This window comes from Lonchura striata, chromosome 14 (genome assembly GCF_050655825.1).
Source record: "Lonchura striata isolate lonStrDom1 chromosome 14, ASM5065582v1, whole genome shotgun sequence".
NCBI lineage: Eukaryota > Metazoa > Chordata > Aves > Passeriformes > Estrildidae > Lonchura > Lonchura striata.
The window spans coordinates 7,782,028-7,795,222 of record NC_140716.1 but is presented as its reverse complement, the minus strand read 5'-3'; the positions used below and the strand labels follow the sequence as shown (position 1 = coordinate 7,795,222).

Here is a 13,195-nt window from a genome sequence, read left to right as displayed (position 1 = left end):
GAAAGCAGAAGATTAAAAAGTACTTTCTAGAGAAACAAAACATGGACAGCCTTCCATATATGCCTCAAACACATATATATGCATTATAGAGGAATGAGATATATCAGACTCAACTAAGGTAGAAAATTCAGCATGTCTTACCTCTTAGAGTCCAGAAATCCCATTGAATAAAGTGAAATTTCCCCAATCAAGGCATAATCTGGGACCATCATGGCAACTGTTCGGAACAGTGCCTATAAGGAAAAAAGTAAGATACCAACTTTTGACTGTGGAATACTGTAATAAATTGTGCCTGTTTTGTAAGAATAACATCTCTCCATAAATTCATTAATGCAGAGAATTCATGAATCATCTGAAATCTATGAGACTGCTTTAGAACACTGTTCTATTCTGATCTTGTCAAGAGATTCAAGAGGTCTGTACTAAGCACTGCAGTAACAAATGCTTAGAAAGAGTCAATTCTAAAGAACTAAATAGAGGAAAAGGCATATGACATTCATCTCACTTTCATAACAGACAATCCAGCACATAGTGTGGTTAATGCTTTGTACAAGATCATGCAAAGAATTGTGTCAATGTCAGGAAAAGAACCAGGACCGTATCAGTCTCCCCCTAGGGTCTCAGCAACTCACAGTTATAATAAATTTAAATTGGGAACCCAAAGAATTTGCAATCAGGGAGAGCACAGTTAAAGCTGTAAACTGTTTACTGAAGCTTGGTGAAAAGCACAGCAGGATACATTTGAATAGGTTTTCAGTGCTAGTTTTGAATGGGGAAGAGTTAAATTGTTTCACAGTAGTGGCCTGAGGCTGTGTTTTGGATTTGTGCTGGAAAACAGCGTTGATAATTCAGGGATGTTTTAGTTATTGCTGAGCAGAGCTCACACAGAGGCAATGCCTATCCTGCTCCTCACCCCACACACCAGCCAGGAGAATGGGTGCAGAAGGGAGGGGACACAGCCAGGACATCTGGGCCAAGGGATATTCCACAGCATGGGGGTCATGCTCAGCAGAAGCAGAAAGGGAGGCTGTGTTCATAGTGATGGCATTTTTCTTCCTTAAGCTAAGCAAGCATTAGACATCATTTGTTATTCAATTGATGACTTTTTTATTATTATAGACAAGAAATGGCAAATTCAGTTTAATTTCTACAAGAAAGCAGGATTTCAGATTACCTTCAGATTATCAGGCAACTCTGCCCGTCCAGCATAGCCAGGATTCATCGTAATAAACACCGCACATGTGGGATTAAGAGAGATCTCTGTCCCTTCAAAGATGAATTTTTTGAGTTTGCGAATTATAGCTTGCTGGATGCTAAGTATTTGCTGGGCAACTACAGATAATACTTCAACCTAACACAGACAGAACAGATTGGAAAACATAAGACACTTGAAGAAACAATATAAAATGGTTTTGTTTACATATTTTGATGGCTGTATTTGCATTCCTGTGGGGAAAAGTCGCCCTGAGCCTATGTATTAGCTGTCTATTGAGGGGATTCTCTGAAAGTTGGTGCCACTATTCTCTACTCAACTAACAGAGACTAACAACAGAGGCTTTTAAAAGCCTCCTCAGGGAAATACCGTGCGCCTGAATGTAGACATCTAAGTTAGTTGAACAGGAACTCCCTCTGGAGGCCTCTAAAAGCACTTTCCCTTCAAGTCAGACACAGCTTAGGCTCTCCAGAAAAACTGATTCACTCAATGCCCAAAATTGAGGGTAAATAATAGAAAAGGCTTGCTGATTGTTTGAAAGTATCAAGGTAAGAGAATACTGGAAAAGAAATGCTAATGCTTGAATTCACTAGAAAACAAGCTGCATCTGAAAAATTTAAAAATTATGGAGTTAAAGATACTAATGCATACAAAATAGGATTTCATGAAATTTCCACATTTACTAGTATGTACTTCAATGGAATTTCATCAAACTAACGATAAAACTTATCCAAAGTCAAACCAAAAATAACTGAGTAAGAACAAGGGGAGAATTAGATGTGTCAGTTTACACAACTTAATAATCAAGTCACTCAGTTAGTGACACTCAGCTCTAGTCCTTACAGGAATCCCTCCACTGGGATTTGTCTGTCCTGTGCTGAACTCAGACAAATGCAACTCCACAGCTGTAGCTTGATTTCTCAATGAGAAGACAAGAACATTTCTTTCCCAACAAATGAGTGGCACATACAAAAGAAATTGTAAAGGAACTTTTTTTTTCAGCTTAATTTACACAACACTTCTGCAATACAGCACAGGTAGGCAAGTGCTTCTAGAGCAAACAGCTGAGTGCCTATTTCTGCATTACTAATTATCAAAACAAAGAGGTCACACCACAGGTAAAAGCAGAAAATTTGCAATAATGCTGTCATGTCTAAATCTAAAACTTCTTGTGTCTTAAATTGAAGCTTTCTCATTTTATTTGTCTGAGTTAAAACATTACCTCAATCCTGTTGAACTCATCAAAGCAGGCCCATGCCCCAGCTTGTGCCAGCCCCTTAAAGAACTTGCCCATTGCCTTGTAATCGAGGCCATCAGAGCAATTAAAGACAACACACTACAACAAAAACACAGAGAACATTTCTCAGTATTACCACAGAGTCCACTATAAAATTCTTAGCGTCTAAAATGGGAAGGGATTACAGTTGTTAATTTTGGATCAGAAAATCAGGATGCCATATAGACACAGTCCTACATGTGAATTTGTCACCAACTATTCTAGTGAATAAAGAACAGAATCACAGAATCATTAGGCTGGAAGGACCTTTAAGATGTTCAAGTCCAACTGTAAATGAATAGCTACAAAATAAGCAGCACTTGCTTAAGAATTGCATTTTAATATCTACATATCCAAAAAATAAACAGTGGAAAGTAAAAAAAGGGAGTTTTAGTACCTGCTTAGCTATAGCTTTTGCTAGATCTTTTGTTGTTTCTGTTTTGCCAGTCCCAGCAGGCCCTTCTGGAGCACCACCAAGATTTAATTTCAAGGCACCCATTAATGTCCTACATAATCAAGAACACAGGGATTAGAAAGAACAATTTTTAATGTCAGATTGTTTCTGAGTGGATTGATACATATTTTCCTATACAGGCTCTCCTGAAAACAATTCACTTGTTTCTCTACTGCCCTCACAGCTTTCCCTAAAAAGCCAGTATTGTTTCATAAGTGATTCCTAATAGTGGAAGGTCACATTCAGCCACTTGACCTAAAAGGAATGTCAAGGCTTTTATTACATGCATCCACCTTGTATACCTTCAATTACACAAATGAACAGTGCCATGAGCAAAATGGTAGAGTCTGCAAAAGCAAACATTTCCTTCAAGTGGCACTTGAACAGGCAAGACCTTGAAGCTGGCTTTATAAATTCAGTCAATATTTAGAAATGGATGAGAAAGCATAAAGATTGTTTCAAAAACCTGTTTTCAACTGAACATCCTACTGAAATGAGATCCCTGTTAATAATAGAGTGATCTGATTATTTTACAAAACCCTCATTCAAAGGCATTGACTCATGTATTGAGGGCTCATCAGAAGTGAAATATGAAATGCCTTTGAATATTTTAACCTTGAGGACTGAAGTGTTTCCATTACAACCCCTTGCAAGCCAGTGGAGGAACAGGAAGCTATCAAATATCTGTGAAGGGCTTTTTAATTACCTCATTTATCTTACAGGCAGGCATACCTAAACTGTGTGTCTTACTTCAGGTAAATTAATTGACCAGTGCTACTGTAGAATTCTTTGCAGTTCCAATACCACATGCTACCACCTCATTTCAGAAGCAACTTCTTGGATACAGTAGAATCTATTACTCTACTGCTGTAGAAGGCTATAAATTGTAAATATGTTTACCATATTTGGGCAAAATCTACAAGAAAATGTTAGCTGATGAGGTTCCTTCTATTAATAACCAGAACAAATGAAAGCAAACACAGATCAATCCAAAAAAAGAAAACATTATTCCCAGATAGTATGTCCTTACCTATAACATCGATCTGTCAGTGGGGTTATAACCAGACGTTGGGAATTGCCCAGATACTCATAACCATATTTCATTTCTGTCGTGATCATTCGCACTATCACATCATTCTCTGCCCAGTAGTATCTCAGCTGAGAAATCCACTGGAAGTCATTCAGATCTGTGACTTTGTCTTCAACCAATTTTGAGACCACATCACGAGCTGCAGAGTGAGACACAGACTGTTTAAAAAATCTGGACACTTCTGCTGTAGTAGTTTACTTAAAACAACTTATAATTAAAGTAACATTTACTTAGAGCTATGTAAGAGTAGTTCAACATTTAAAGGCTAGTTTTCATGTTAGAGAGAGGAATTTGCAATTGTTTTGCATAGGGAATCAATTTAATTGTAACTAGATTCCAGTGTCTGTTCTAAGTAGATGGGAGACCCTTGTGCAATACTGAACAATTCTCATTTGCCCAAAGAGCTGAGCAATAACTCTGTAAAGGCTGATTCAAGTGAGAGGAAGCATTTTAGGTGCCTCTCTCCAACAATCCACCCAGCTACTGCCAGCAGCACTGCCCCAGGTGTCCCAGGGGTAGCAGCAGGGCACATTACCGTGCACGTCGATGACAATGAGAGCTCCAAGGGTCAGCCGGGCTCCACTGGACAGCTTTCCTCTCACTAACTCAACTATGTCCCTGATCTGTACATTGCTCTTCTCCAAGAAATCCTGCCACAGAAACAAACACAGGCATTAATGGGATGCTGTAGCCAGCAGTTCCTAAGCTCCTGTGGGTGCAATCATTGGAGACAGCTCCTCTAACAAAACATATCAATGGTAGTCTGGGCACTAAACAAACATTTTAAATTCTCTTTGGTATACTAGCATTTTATTTTGATATGAATACTTCAAAAATATTTATGGCCTGAAAGAAGGCTTATTAGTAGAAGGCTTATCTTTCCTCCTAATGGAAGTGACAAAACTCTACAATGGGAGAGGAGCAGATATTCTTTGTTTAGCTTCCCCCACACAAGAGAGGATGGGAATACAGGACAAAGTCCATTAGCAACATGGTTTAGTTGCCTCTACTTTAAACAGGTGTTGGACTACATGATGTCCAGGGGTCCCTTATATTCTGTGATTCACTGTTCTGTGATTCCTTCTAATTTTTCTTCAGCTATGAAGAAATTAATAAACATTTTAGTTCTGTCTGGATATATTGAATAAGATCTACAACTACTGTTAAACAATAAAGCTAAGATATTCAGTAAGGATACAGAAACAAAAAGTCATTATTAAAATATAGTATTTGATGTAAACTTTATTAATACTTTTCTATTTCAACATTTAAAAAGCAGCCCAAACATTCTGTTGAGAGAATTAATCTCCAAATAAATCCTCATCCACCCAGCTTAAATAGGATCACAGAAAAGCCCACTGAATTAAACAGAAATTATTTCCACTACTTGAGCATGTGTTTGAGTAAAGCCTCAGTGAACTGATAGTTAAAGCTGCTGTAGTGACAGAGGCACTATGAACAAGTAAGAAAAGTTTCTTGCATGAAATAAGTTTGCCTGCTGCACCTTCCCCATCAGGAGAGTCAAGCAATCACCAGAGAAATCATTGGTGACCTTGTCCCTCTCTACAACTCGCTGAAAGGAGGTTGGAGCCAGGTGAGGTTAGGCTCCCAGGTAACAAGTGAGAGGACAAAGGCACATAGTCTTAACCTGTGCCAGGGGAAGTTTAGTTTGAATATTAGGAAGAATTTCTGCACAGAAAGAGTGATTAGACATTGGAAGGGGCTTCCCAGGGAGGTGCTGGGAGTCACTGTCCCTGGAGGTGTTTAAGGAGACTGGACATGGCACTCAGTGCCAGGGTCTGGTTGACAAGCTGGTGTTGGGTCATGGGTTGGACTCGATGGGCTCAGAGGTCTTTTCCAACATCATTAATTCTGTGATTCTCTGAAATAATTGCACCCATCTGTAAAGGGAGATTTTTGCTTGCATGTTTCTCTGAGGCTTTAGACGGGAATTAGAACTAAAAATACATAGTGCTTAACAATGATCTGTCACTTTTTGTTTGGTACTTCAATTCACACAAGTATCGCTCATAAATTAAGTAATGCAATTTCCTTCAGTAGGCTTTCTCCTGATACACATCAAAGCAAATGGTAACAAACCTCTGCTAAGACCCAATGCAAAAGGAAAACCAAAATAAAGCACCGCATGATCTTGTTAAGGATCTTCTTTGGTAGAAGGAGCTTTTAATTAATTAACCAGAGTTCACCACCTAAAAATAGAAAGTTAGAAGAAAAATCTTACCTTTAAAGCTTTTTTCCTTATAGCCTCAGACACTTCTTCTGTCCAGTAAATGGATGAAACACAAATAACTGCCTGTCCAGGCCACTGAAGTACCCACTCTTTCCGAGGAACCTTAAACCAAAAGATCAATTTCAGACACAAGAAGTCATAAGAACACATTAGATTATGGTACTGAGAACAATTACTTTCCTCAAATGTCTTTTGTCTCATGCTGCAAACAAATGAGAATCAGCATCTAAAGCTTCAATACTTTTTCCTCCTGAAACTTCAGAACTAAAACTTCAGACTGGTACTATTAAACAAGAAGAGCTGGATTCCACTTAGCTTCAAACATGTTTCTTTGGTTAAGAATTTGAGCAACCTATTCATGTATATTTGTTTGTGAAATCTAACTTATACCTGGCTATATCCTTTTATGCCATCTTGAAGAACTTGTCTTACACTGGCCAACATCATTTCTTCTACTTGCAGAAGCCATTTTTCTACCATGCCCTTGAAAAAAAGAAAAACAGTTAAGAGTCAATACACATTTCCCGATTGTATTTTTCTTCTATAACAAATTATTTGAAATGTGTTAGGCTTAATTATGCTTTCTTCAGATCTGGGTGTTGTATATAAAAGGAATAAAGGTTGAAATTACCCAAAATATGACTGGTAATACTGTTGTTTACACTGTCTGAAGGCAGGTATATAAAGCTAACTCTAAAGACAACCCAGCTAAAGAAACAGCTGTATATGTTTCATAAAAGCTTAAACAAAAAACACAGATTGCATCATCAACTAAGCCTGCTCATTTTAACCCAGGGCATGCTCTGTTCCTGCAGCATTAAAGAGTATCGGTAATTCACAACAAGCCCCACCTTTCAGAGGAATTTACTGCAAAACTGGTATGTCTTACTCTTTTTTGTAGGAAATCCTTTTTATTCTAGAATACCAGTCTGCACTCTCACTTCCTAAATTCCTTTCATGATGTGATCCTAAATGGTTTAAACCTAATTCCCTAAAAAACATGCACTTTATGCAATGTATTATATATTAATCTAATTTCATATAGTAAAATTAAAAAACAATTTACATTTGCTCTCATTGGATAGATTTTATCTATGAAAGGAACTGTTTCTTTCTCTGAACTGATCATGCCTATGATCTCCAGATCTTCTGTGAACTCCAGTTTAGCAATTCCTTCAAAACACTTCTTTAAATGTGGTTGTACTCGAAGTGGATCCTTTGTTTCAGACAGTATTTCAAGCAGCTCATCGTTAGACAGGAAAAAGAATCTGCCAGAAAAATATAATTATTTTCCAATCATGAAAATTTCAATTAATAATCCACTCATACAATTGGTTTTATTGTTGCTTAAGATACTAATGTATTAGAGAGGAAATTATTATCTCAAATCCTTTTCCTTAAGCAATATTTAACATTATAAAACTTATCACATCTGTTGTTCAGAGTTTCAATGTGATCATCTTTTTATGCAAAGGGAGAATAAGGGTTCTCAAACTCAGGCAGGGAACACCAGATGGCTCCAGCCAGCTATTAAGTACCCTGTAAAAACCCTGAATCCCGCTCCTCATGATCATGAACAACACCCACACATCACACACCTTTAAAGAGGGTGGGGCAGAGACATAATTGCATATCAGCCATGGGAAGGCTCCTTCAAAAATACCCTGTAAGCAATGATGCCTTTCCAATCCAAGTTTACTCTGTGATAGACAGATTGTGCCTCCCCATCCCCACCTGTTCTGGCATTTCACAACTGAGGAAAATGAGTTATGTCTGTTGATAAGAACAGCTTTTCATTTTTTGCTGCATGTGACTGTGTCCCACATATGCTTATAAAATCAGACTTTTAAGTTCAGTAGAAATAGTTTGAAAGAGCTTAGAGCTTCTTGTTTCTAATTTAGGCCTGTTTAACTAATTTACCTTGGGAAAAATAATCTTTTCGACTCCAAGTAAGTATTCAGCCCCTTTTGAATGTCCTCTAAGAGAGTATTTGCTTCCTGAAGTCTGTCTAACATCTTGGGTTGTTCAGTTGCTACAAGTACCTTTGTGTCTTTCACCTTTGTAAAAACAAACACATGGCAGAAACTACTAAAAACTACAATAAGTTTTACATTAAAATTGTAAGCACCAATCTCATATACTGCAGGAGGATAAAATGCTGTAATTCTTCTCTGTAGTGTGCTTTCATGGTATTAAATACATTTGCATTATTTGATAGTTTTGCTTTTAAGACTGTCAATTTTACCAACTTGAAATTCACAGACATTAATGAAGGAAATATCAACAAATAAGATCTTTGGCACTTGCTCCTGTGTCTTGAGCTTGCTACATTATTTGCCACTCACAAATGAGTTCTATCAGAGACACAGCACACGACAATTATTCCCTGTCCTGTCTTTCTGATAACAGTCCTCCTCAGAGGGTTCTATTTCAGAACAGGCCTCATCATTCAGAGAGTCTGAGCTGTTGGACAGGTCTCAACTCCTACTGAGTTACACTGATTATTTCAACACCTTTACCATACAACCACACACTCCCAGCGTTTTTGACAAACAGCTCACACCATCACTGTCTGGCCTCTTACTCAACTTCTTATTTACAGGAATTGAACAGGTTACCAAATTGCATTTCCTATTCCCATTATCTTATCCTGACTCATTACTGTGACAGTCCATAGTCACTAAATTTTTGAATAACCATGCTGTCACATATTAGAGAAAAATCATATTTAGTTATATTTAGTGGCTCCAAAAGTGTGTACACCTTATAAGTCTAATGCAAACTCTCACTGTATCCAAACAAAGATTTGTACTTTGTCAGAGCAGTTGTAACCATATACTGAAAGCACAAATCATTAATCTTTCTACCTAATTCTGACCATTTAGTCATAAGAAAGTTAAAAAATTTAGAATTCATTTTCCTTGAGCTATGATTCACCCTTCAACACCCAGCCTTTACAGAAATCTCAATGCAATAATGATGTAATCTACAATTTTACTGAAAGACTAGAATTCACTGGACTTTAGTAAAGGATTTTCTAGTCCATCAATACAAATATCCGACTGCAGAAAAGAACAGTGCATGCACATTATATTAATCATCATGTTACCAAATGCACAATGTCATGAAATGCTAGCACTTACCACTTCTGTCATAATGTTTTTCCAGTATGAATCCACAATCTTAAACTTTCTGCCCTCTTCAGGCATTTGAGCTATAATGTCTTCCGAACTAAAAATTGGTTCCAAATACAACCATGTTGCCTGACATTTTAACCAGCTATCTATAATATCTTGCATTAAACACAGCTTATCTCTCCAAGCCTGCAATGAAAACATTTAGTAGTTAAGCAAAATTACAACAAGAAAAAAAAAAAAAGAATATGTGTTCTTATTTAACAAATCTTTAATGTCTTATCATGTCAAAATACCCTGAAGCACTTGAGGAAGGCTTATTATGAGACATGCAAGCTCAGTCAAACTTGCTTTTCCTTACCACACATTCAGCTTCTATTGGTTTGATGAAGGGAGAGCCACACACTGTCTGAGTCTTAACAATGTGATCATCCAACAAAAGCTGGATGTCATCCACTGCTGACAGGATGTTAGTGTCCTGGAAACAAGTCATATTTTGGTAAGTCAAATGGCAGTCACTTTATTTCACCACTCATCCTGCTTCTCCCTACTCTATCACGTGAAGATATCAAATGGAATCTCTTCTGTACACCTCTGTGTCAGAGATTGTTTTGTGAGAGGAAGCTGGTGCCTTCTGACTTCATCTTTTGCACTGTGACTCTTCTTTCTTCTGGGCAAGTTAAAATTTCACTACTGTCCAGCTTTCCATACAATACTGGGGAAGTCCTCAGGCTCACAGATTTGTTAGGATGAGTATGGGAGATCACAAGGTCTCCACATACTGAAGTCCACATAAAAGGAGTTATAATAATGGAGACATTTGCCTGGCTGTGGGCTAAGATACAATTTTCCATTTCACCACAATGAATCATCAGCAAAATCCTTCTAATATTTCTCAATTGGTATTCAGAATCAAAGCAATTATTTTCAGTTATATATTATTTAGTGTTTACTTACAGTATCCCTGTACTTGGCCAAACCAAAGTGCACGTTGACCCACTCCGATTTCATCTTCTCTATTGATTTCTCTAAAGAATACTCCTTACTTGCAGCTGCTCCAACAGGTTCTATTCTAAATTGAAATGAAACATTTGAAATGTTTTTGTAACATAGCTAAAGAGCAAAAAAAAAAAAGCAGTTGTAGGTAGAAAAAAGCAGTTGCATATCAGACTACCTTTCATAATAATTTCTAATAATATCATAGACTCTTTCCTCAAGGAATATTTTTCCACTTTCAGCTTCACCAAGTTAGAGATATTGACATTAAATGGAAGACAAATACAGACAGAAAATTCTGAATGAGCAAATTAAGTGATTTAGGAATACAACTGGATTTCTATGCCTCTGTGCTACAAGAACAACTGACAGTTCACACCTTGATAAATATAGCTGATTTTACAGCATGTTCTAACAGCACACAAAACCCCAAAAGAACTAATATTTGGTATCTGAGCTATGAAATACAATGTCTAAAACTGAGACTAGATTAAATTTCTTACTGTTCAATAAATTTTGAAAGTCCACAGTCCAACATGTATTTAAGGTTAGTGTCTTTATCCGGTTTGATCTCACATCCTACAATTTCACTAATCTGAAAATAAAGTAAGAAATAAATCTATTATCAAGATGCCTTTTTGTAAAATACTTTCAAACAGCAAGCAACAAATTCCAACAAAGTATTAGTGCAACACCCTAATTTGCTTTTCTGCCATAAATTATTAATTTAAAGAAGCTTCTGCCTGTGGCGTTACAGATTTCATGGATCTATCATGTCACAGGATAAAAGATATTGGACTGTCAGTTTCTATGGCAGAATATTTCCACAGCAAAAACAGAGTTCAAAGTACCTGCTCCCAGTGTCTCTCCTTCATTCCACGATTGCAGGCAATGGACAGGACAGGAAGATGCTGTTTGAATTTATCAAGCTTGAATTTCATGGATTCTGCCATGCGCCTGGGCACCGGCACATCTGGGAAGCTCTTGCTGAGCTTGTACATGGTCCTCCACATATTTCCAACCTCTTCATTAATTTCATCAGCATTCAATTGCTGAAGAGGTCCTGAATAAAACAGCATAAAAAAAGACAGCAGGCACTTCAGTACAAGGAGATTCCCAGGGTGGTACAGCTATTTTTCATCATTGTCTTCTGTGTTACAAAAAAATATCTTAATGCAAAATCCAAGTCAGTAACTCTATTTCACACTGCTTAACAGCATTTATTCCTTAAAATTATTTTCTCATAACTAATCAACTCTCTCAGCTTCTACTTAAGTAACTGCAAATAACATGTTTCTTCAAATGAACATCAAAGCCTCACCATTCATCCATTCCTCAGATTTGGTATGGAAAGTATATGCTGTTACCCAAAGCTGCTCAAAAGGTTCTTTGGTTGCAATTATAGATTGCAAAAGAGGAAATTGAGTCTTCTCCTGCCCAAGCAAATCTTCTTCATAATTAATGCCCTTTAAGGAGAAAAAGAAAATTATATTATTCCCATCAAAAATTCCTATTGTTGTTTAACTTCTAAGCAGACAACACTGAACACAATTAATTGATATGCCTTAAAGACAGATGGTTCTGTTGATATAGGCCTGTGGATTTTAGGTGCATAAAGTAACGGTGTTCTTGAAAATTCCCCTGATTTGTTCATGGAATCATAGAGGTCTTTTCCAACCTAAACCATTATAAGATCAAGTCCAGTGGATAACCCAGCATTTGTGGATATCTTTTACTACTCAAATAAATTTTAAAATCCAAATCCATTTTAGAATAAGATAATGTACCATGGAATTCAGTGAAAACAAGGCTTACAAGTTTCCAATCTACAGTGAAAGCTAAATGTAAGCCCCTCAGTTAGAGAGGCTTGTAGGATTTTTTTTAAACCTATGATTAGGTTTTTTTCTTTACAGAATTATCTGGGAGCTCCCACCAAAACCGATGTTAATTGCTGTGTTTATTCATGGTAAGACATTGTCTTCACCCAAAAGATCTTACAGTAAAAATCATTGTGCAAAGATTTAGATTTTAAGAAAGTATTGTCTTCTTCATTTTACAGGTAGGGCAGATAAGCACAGAGAAATTCTGTTTGAAATTTAGACACCGAATTCAGATTGAGTCCTGAGTCTGTGTTTTTATAATGCTACCAGGCCTTTCATAAAACTTGTAATCATTCAATATGAGCTGCTGGCAGAAAAAATATAAAGATCCATATTCCTATATAATATTTAAATTAATGTTTTCACTGAGCTAATTGTCATGTCATTTAAATTATGTGGCTACACCTCCCATTGCAAGAATGTATTAAGAAACTTAGGCTTAATTAGTTGTTCTGATATACCTATAACAGCATATCCATGCTGTAAACTCACACTAATTAAATACTAGATGCATTTAAATCAGATTAATTGTGTTGATGTGTAGGACTACCAGTTTATTTAAATTCTAAACTCAATTAATTTGTTCCATTTTTCCTTTAGAGTGGGACTTAATTAAAATCTTGACCCTTATGGCTCCATATATGGAGAAATCTCATTGTTTTACTGTGATTTAGAAGATTAATTAAGCCTCACAATGCCTGTGAGATCTCTCACAGACAACCCTTCTCATTTCCCAGCAGAGTCACAGCTGAGACAAACTGTTCAATTTAGGATGATACAGTAAATTGGATGGAGAGCCCTGAATAGAATCTAGAAATCTTGGTCTTTAGTTTGTTTCTTAGCATTTGAAATTCCTGTTGTATATTAAAATGCATATTTAATGCCTATCAGCATTAAATGG

General features: G+C 36.8%; 1 protein-coding gene across 8 annotated transcripts in view; it reads right to left on the bottom strand.

The window, feature by feature from the left end:
• Window positions 1–13,195, bottom strand: part of DNAH3 (dynein axonemal heavy chain 3) — a 58,593-nt gene that overhangs the window by 29,348 nt on the left and 16,050 nt on the right. For all 8 annotated transcript variants that reach the window (XM_085592289.1, XM_085592290.1, XM_085592292.1 and 5 more), the window contains 16 exons: window positions 11,736–11,880; window positions 11,266–11,477; window positions 10,918–11,009; window positions 10,376–10,490; window positions 9,780–9,896; window positions 9,428–9,607; window positions 8,205–8,341; window positions 7,351–7,552; window positions 6,675–6,767; window positions 6,276–6,386; window positions 4,569–4,683; window positions 3,974–4,172; window positions 2,887–2,995; window positions 2,436–2,549; window positions 1,175–1,351; window positions 142–233 (listed from right to left, as the gene is read on the bottom strand). In XM_085592289.1, coding sequence (XP_085448415.1) covers window positions 142–233; window positions 1,175–1,351; window positions 2,436–2,549; window positions 2,887–2,995; window positions 3,974–4,172; window positions 4,569–4,683; window positions 6,276–6,386; window positions 6,675–6,767; window positions 7,351–7,552; window positions 8,205–8,341; window positions 9,428–9,607; window positions 9,780–9,896; window positions 10,376–10,490; window positions 10,918–11,009; window positions 11,266–11,477; window positions 11,736–11,880 — 2,210 coding nt within the window. The remainder of the gene's footprint in view (window positions 1–141; window positions 234–1,174; window positions 1,352–2,435; window positions 2,550–2,886; window positions 2,996–3,973; window positions 4,173–4,568; window positions 4,684–6,275; window positions 6,387–6,674; window positions 6,768–7,350; window positions 7,553–8,204; window positions 8,342–9,427; window positions 9,608–9,779; window positions 9,897–10,375; window positions 10,491–10,917; window positions 11,010–11,265; window positions 11,478–11,735; window positions 11,881–13,195) is intronic.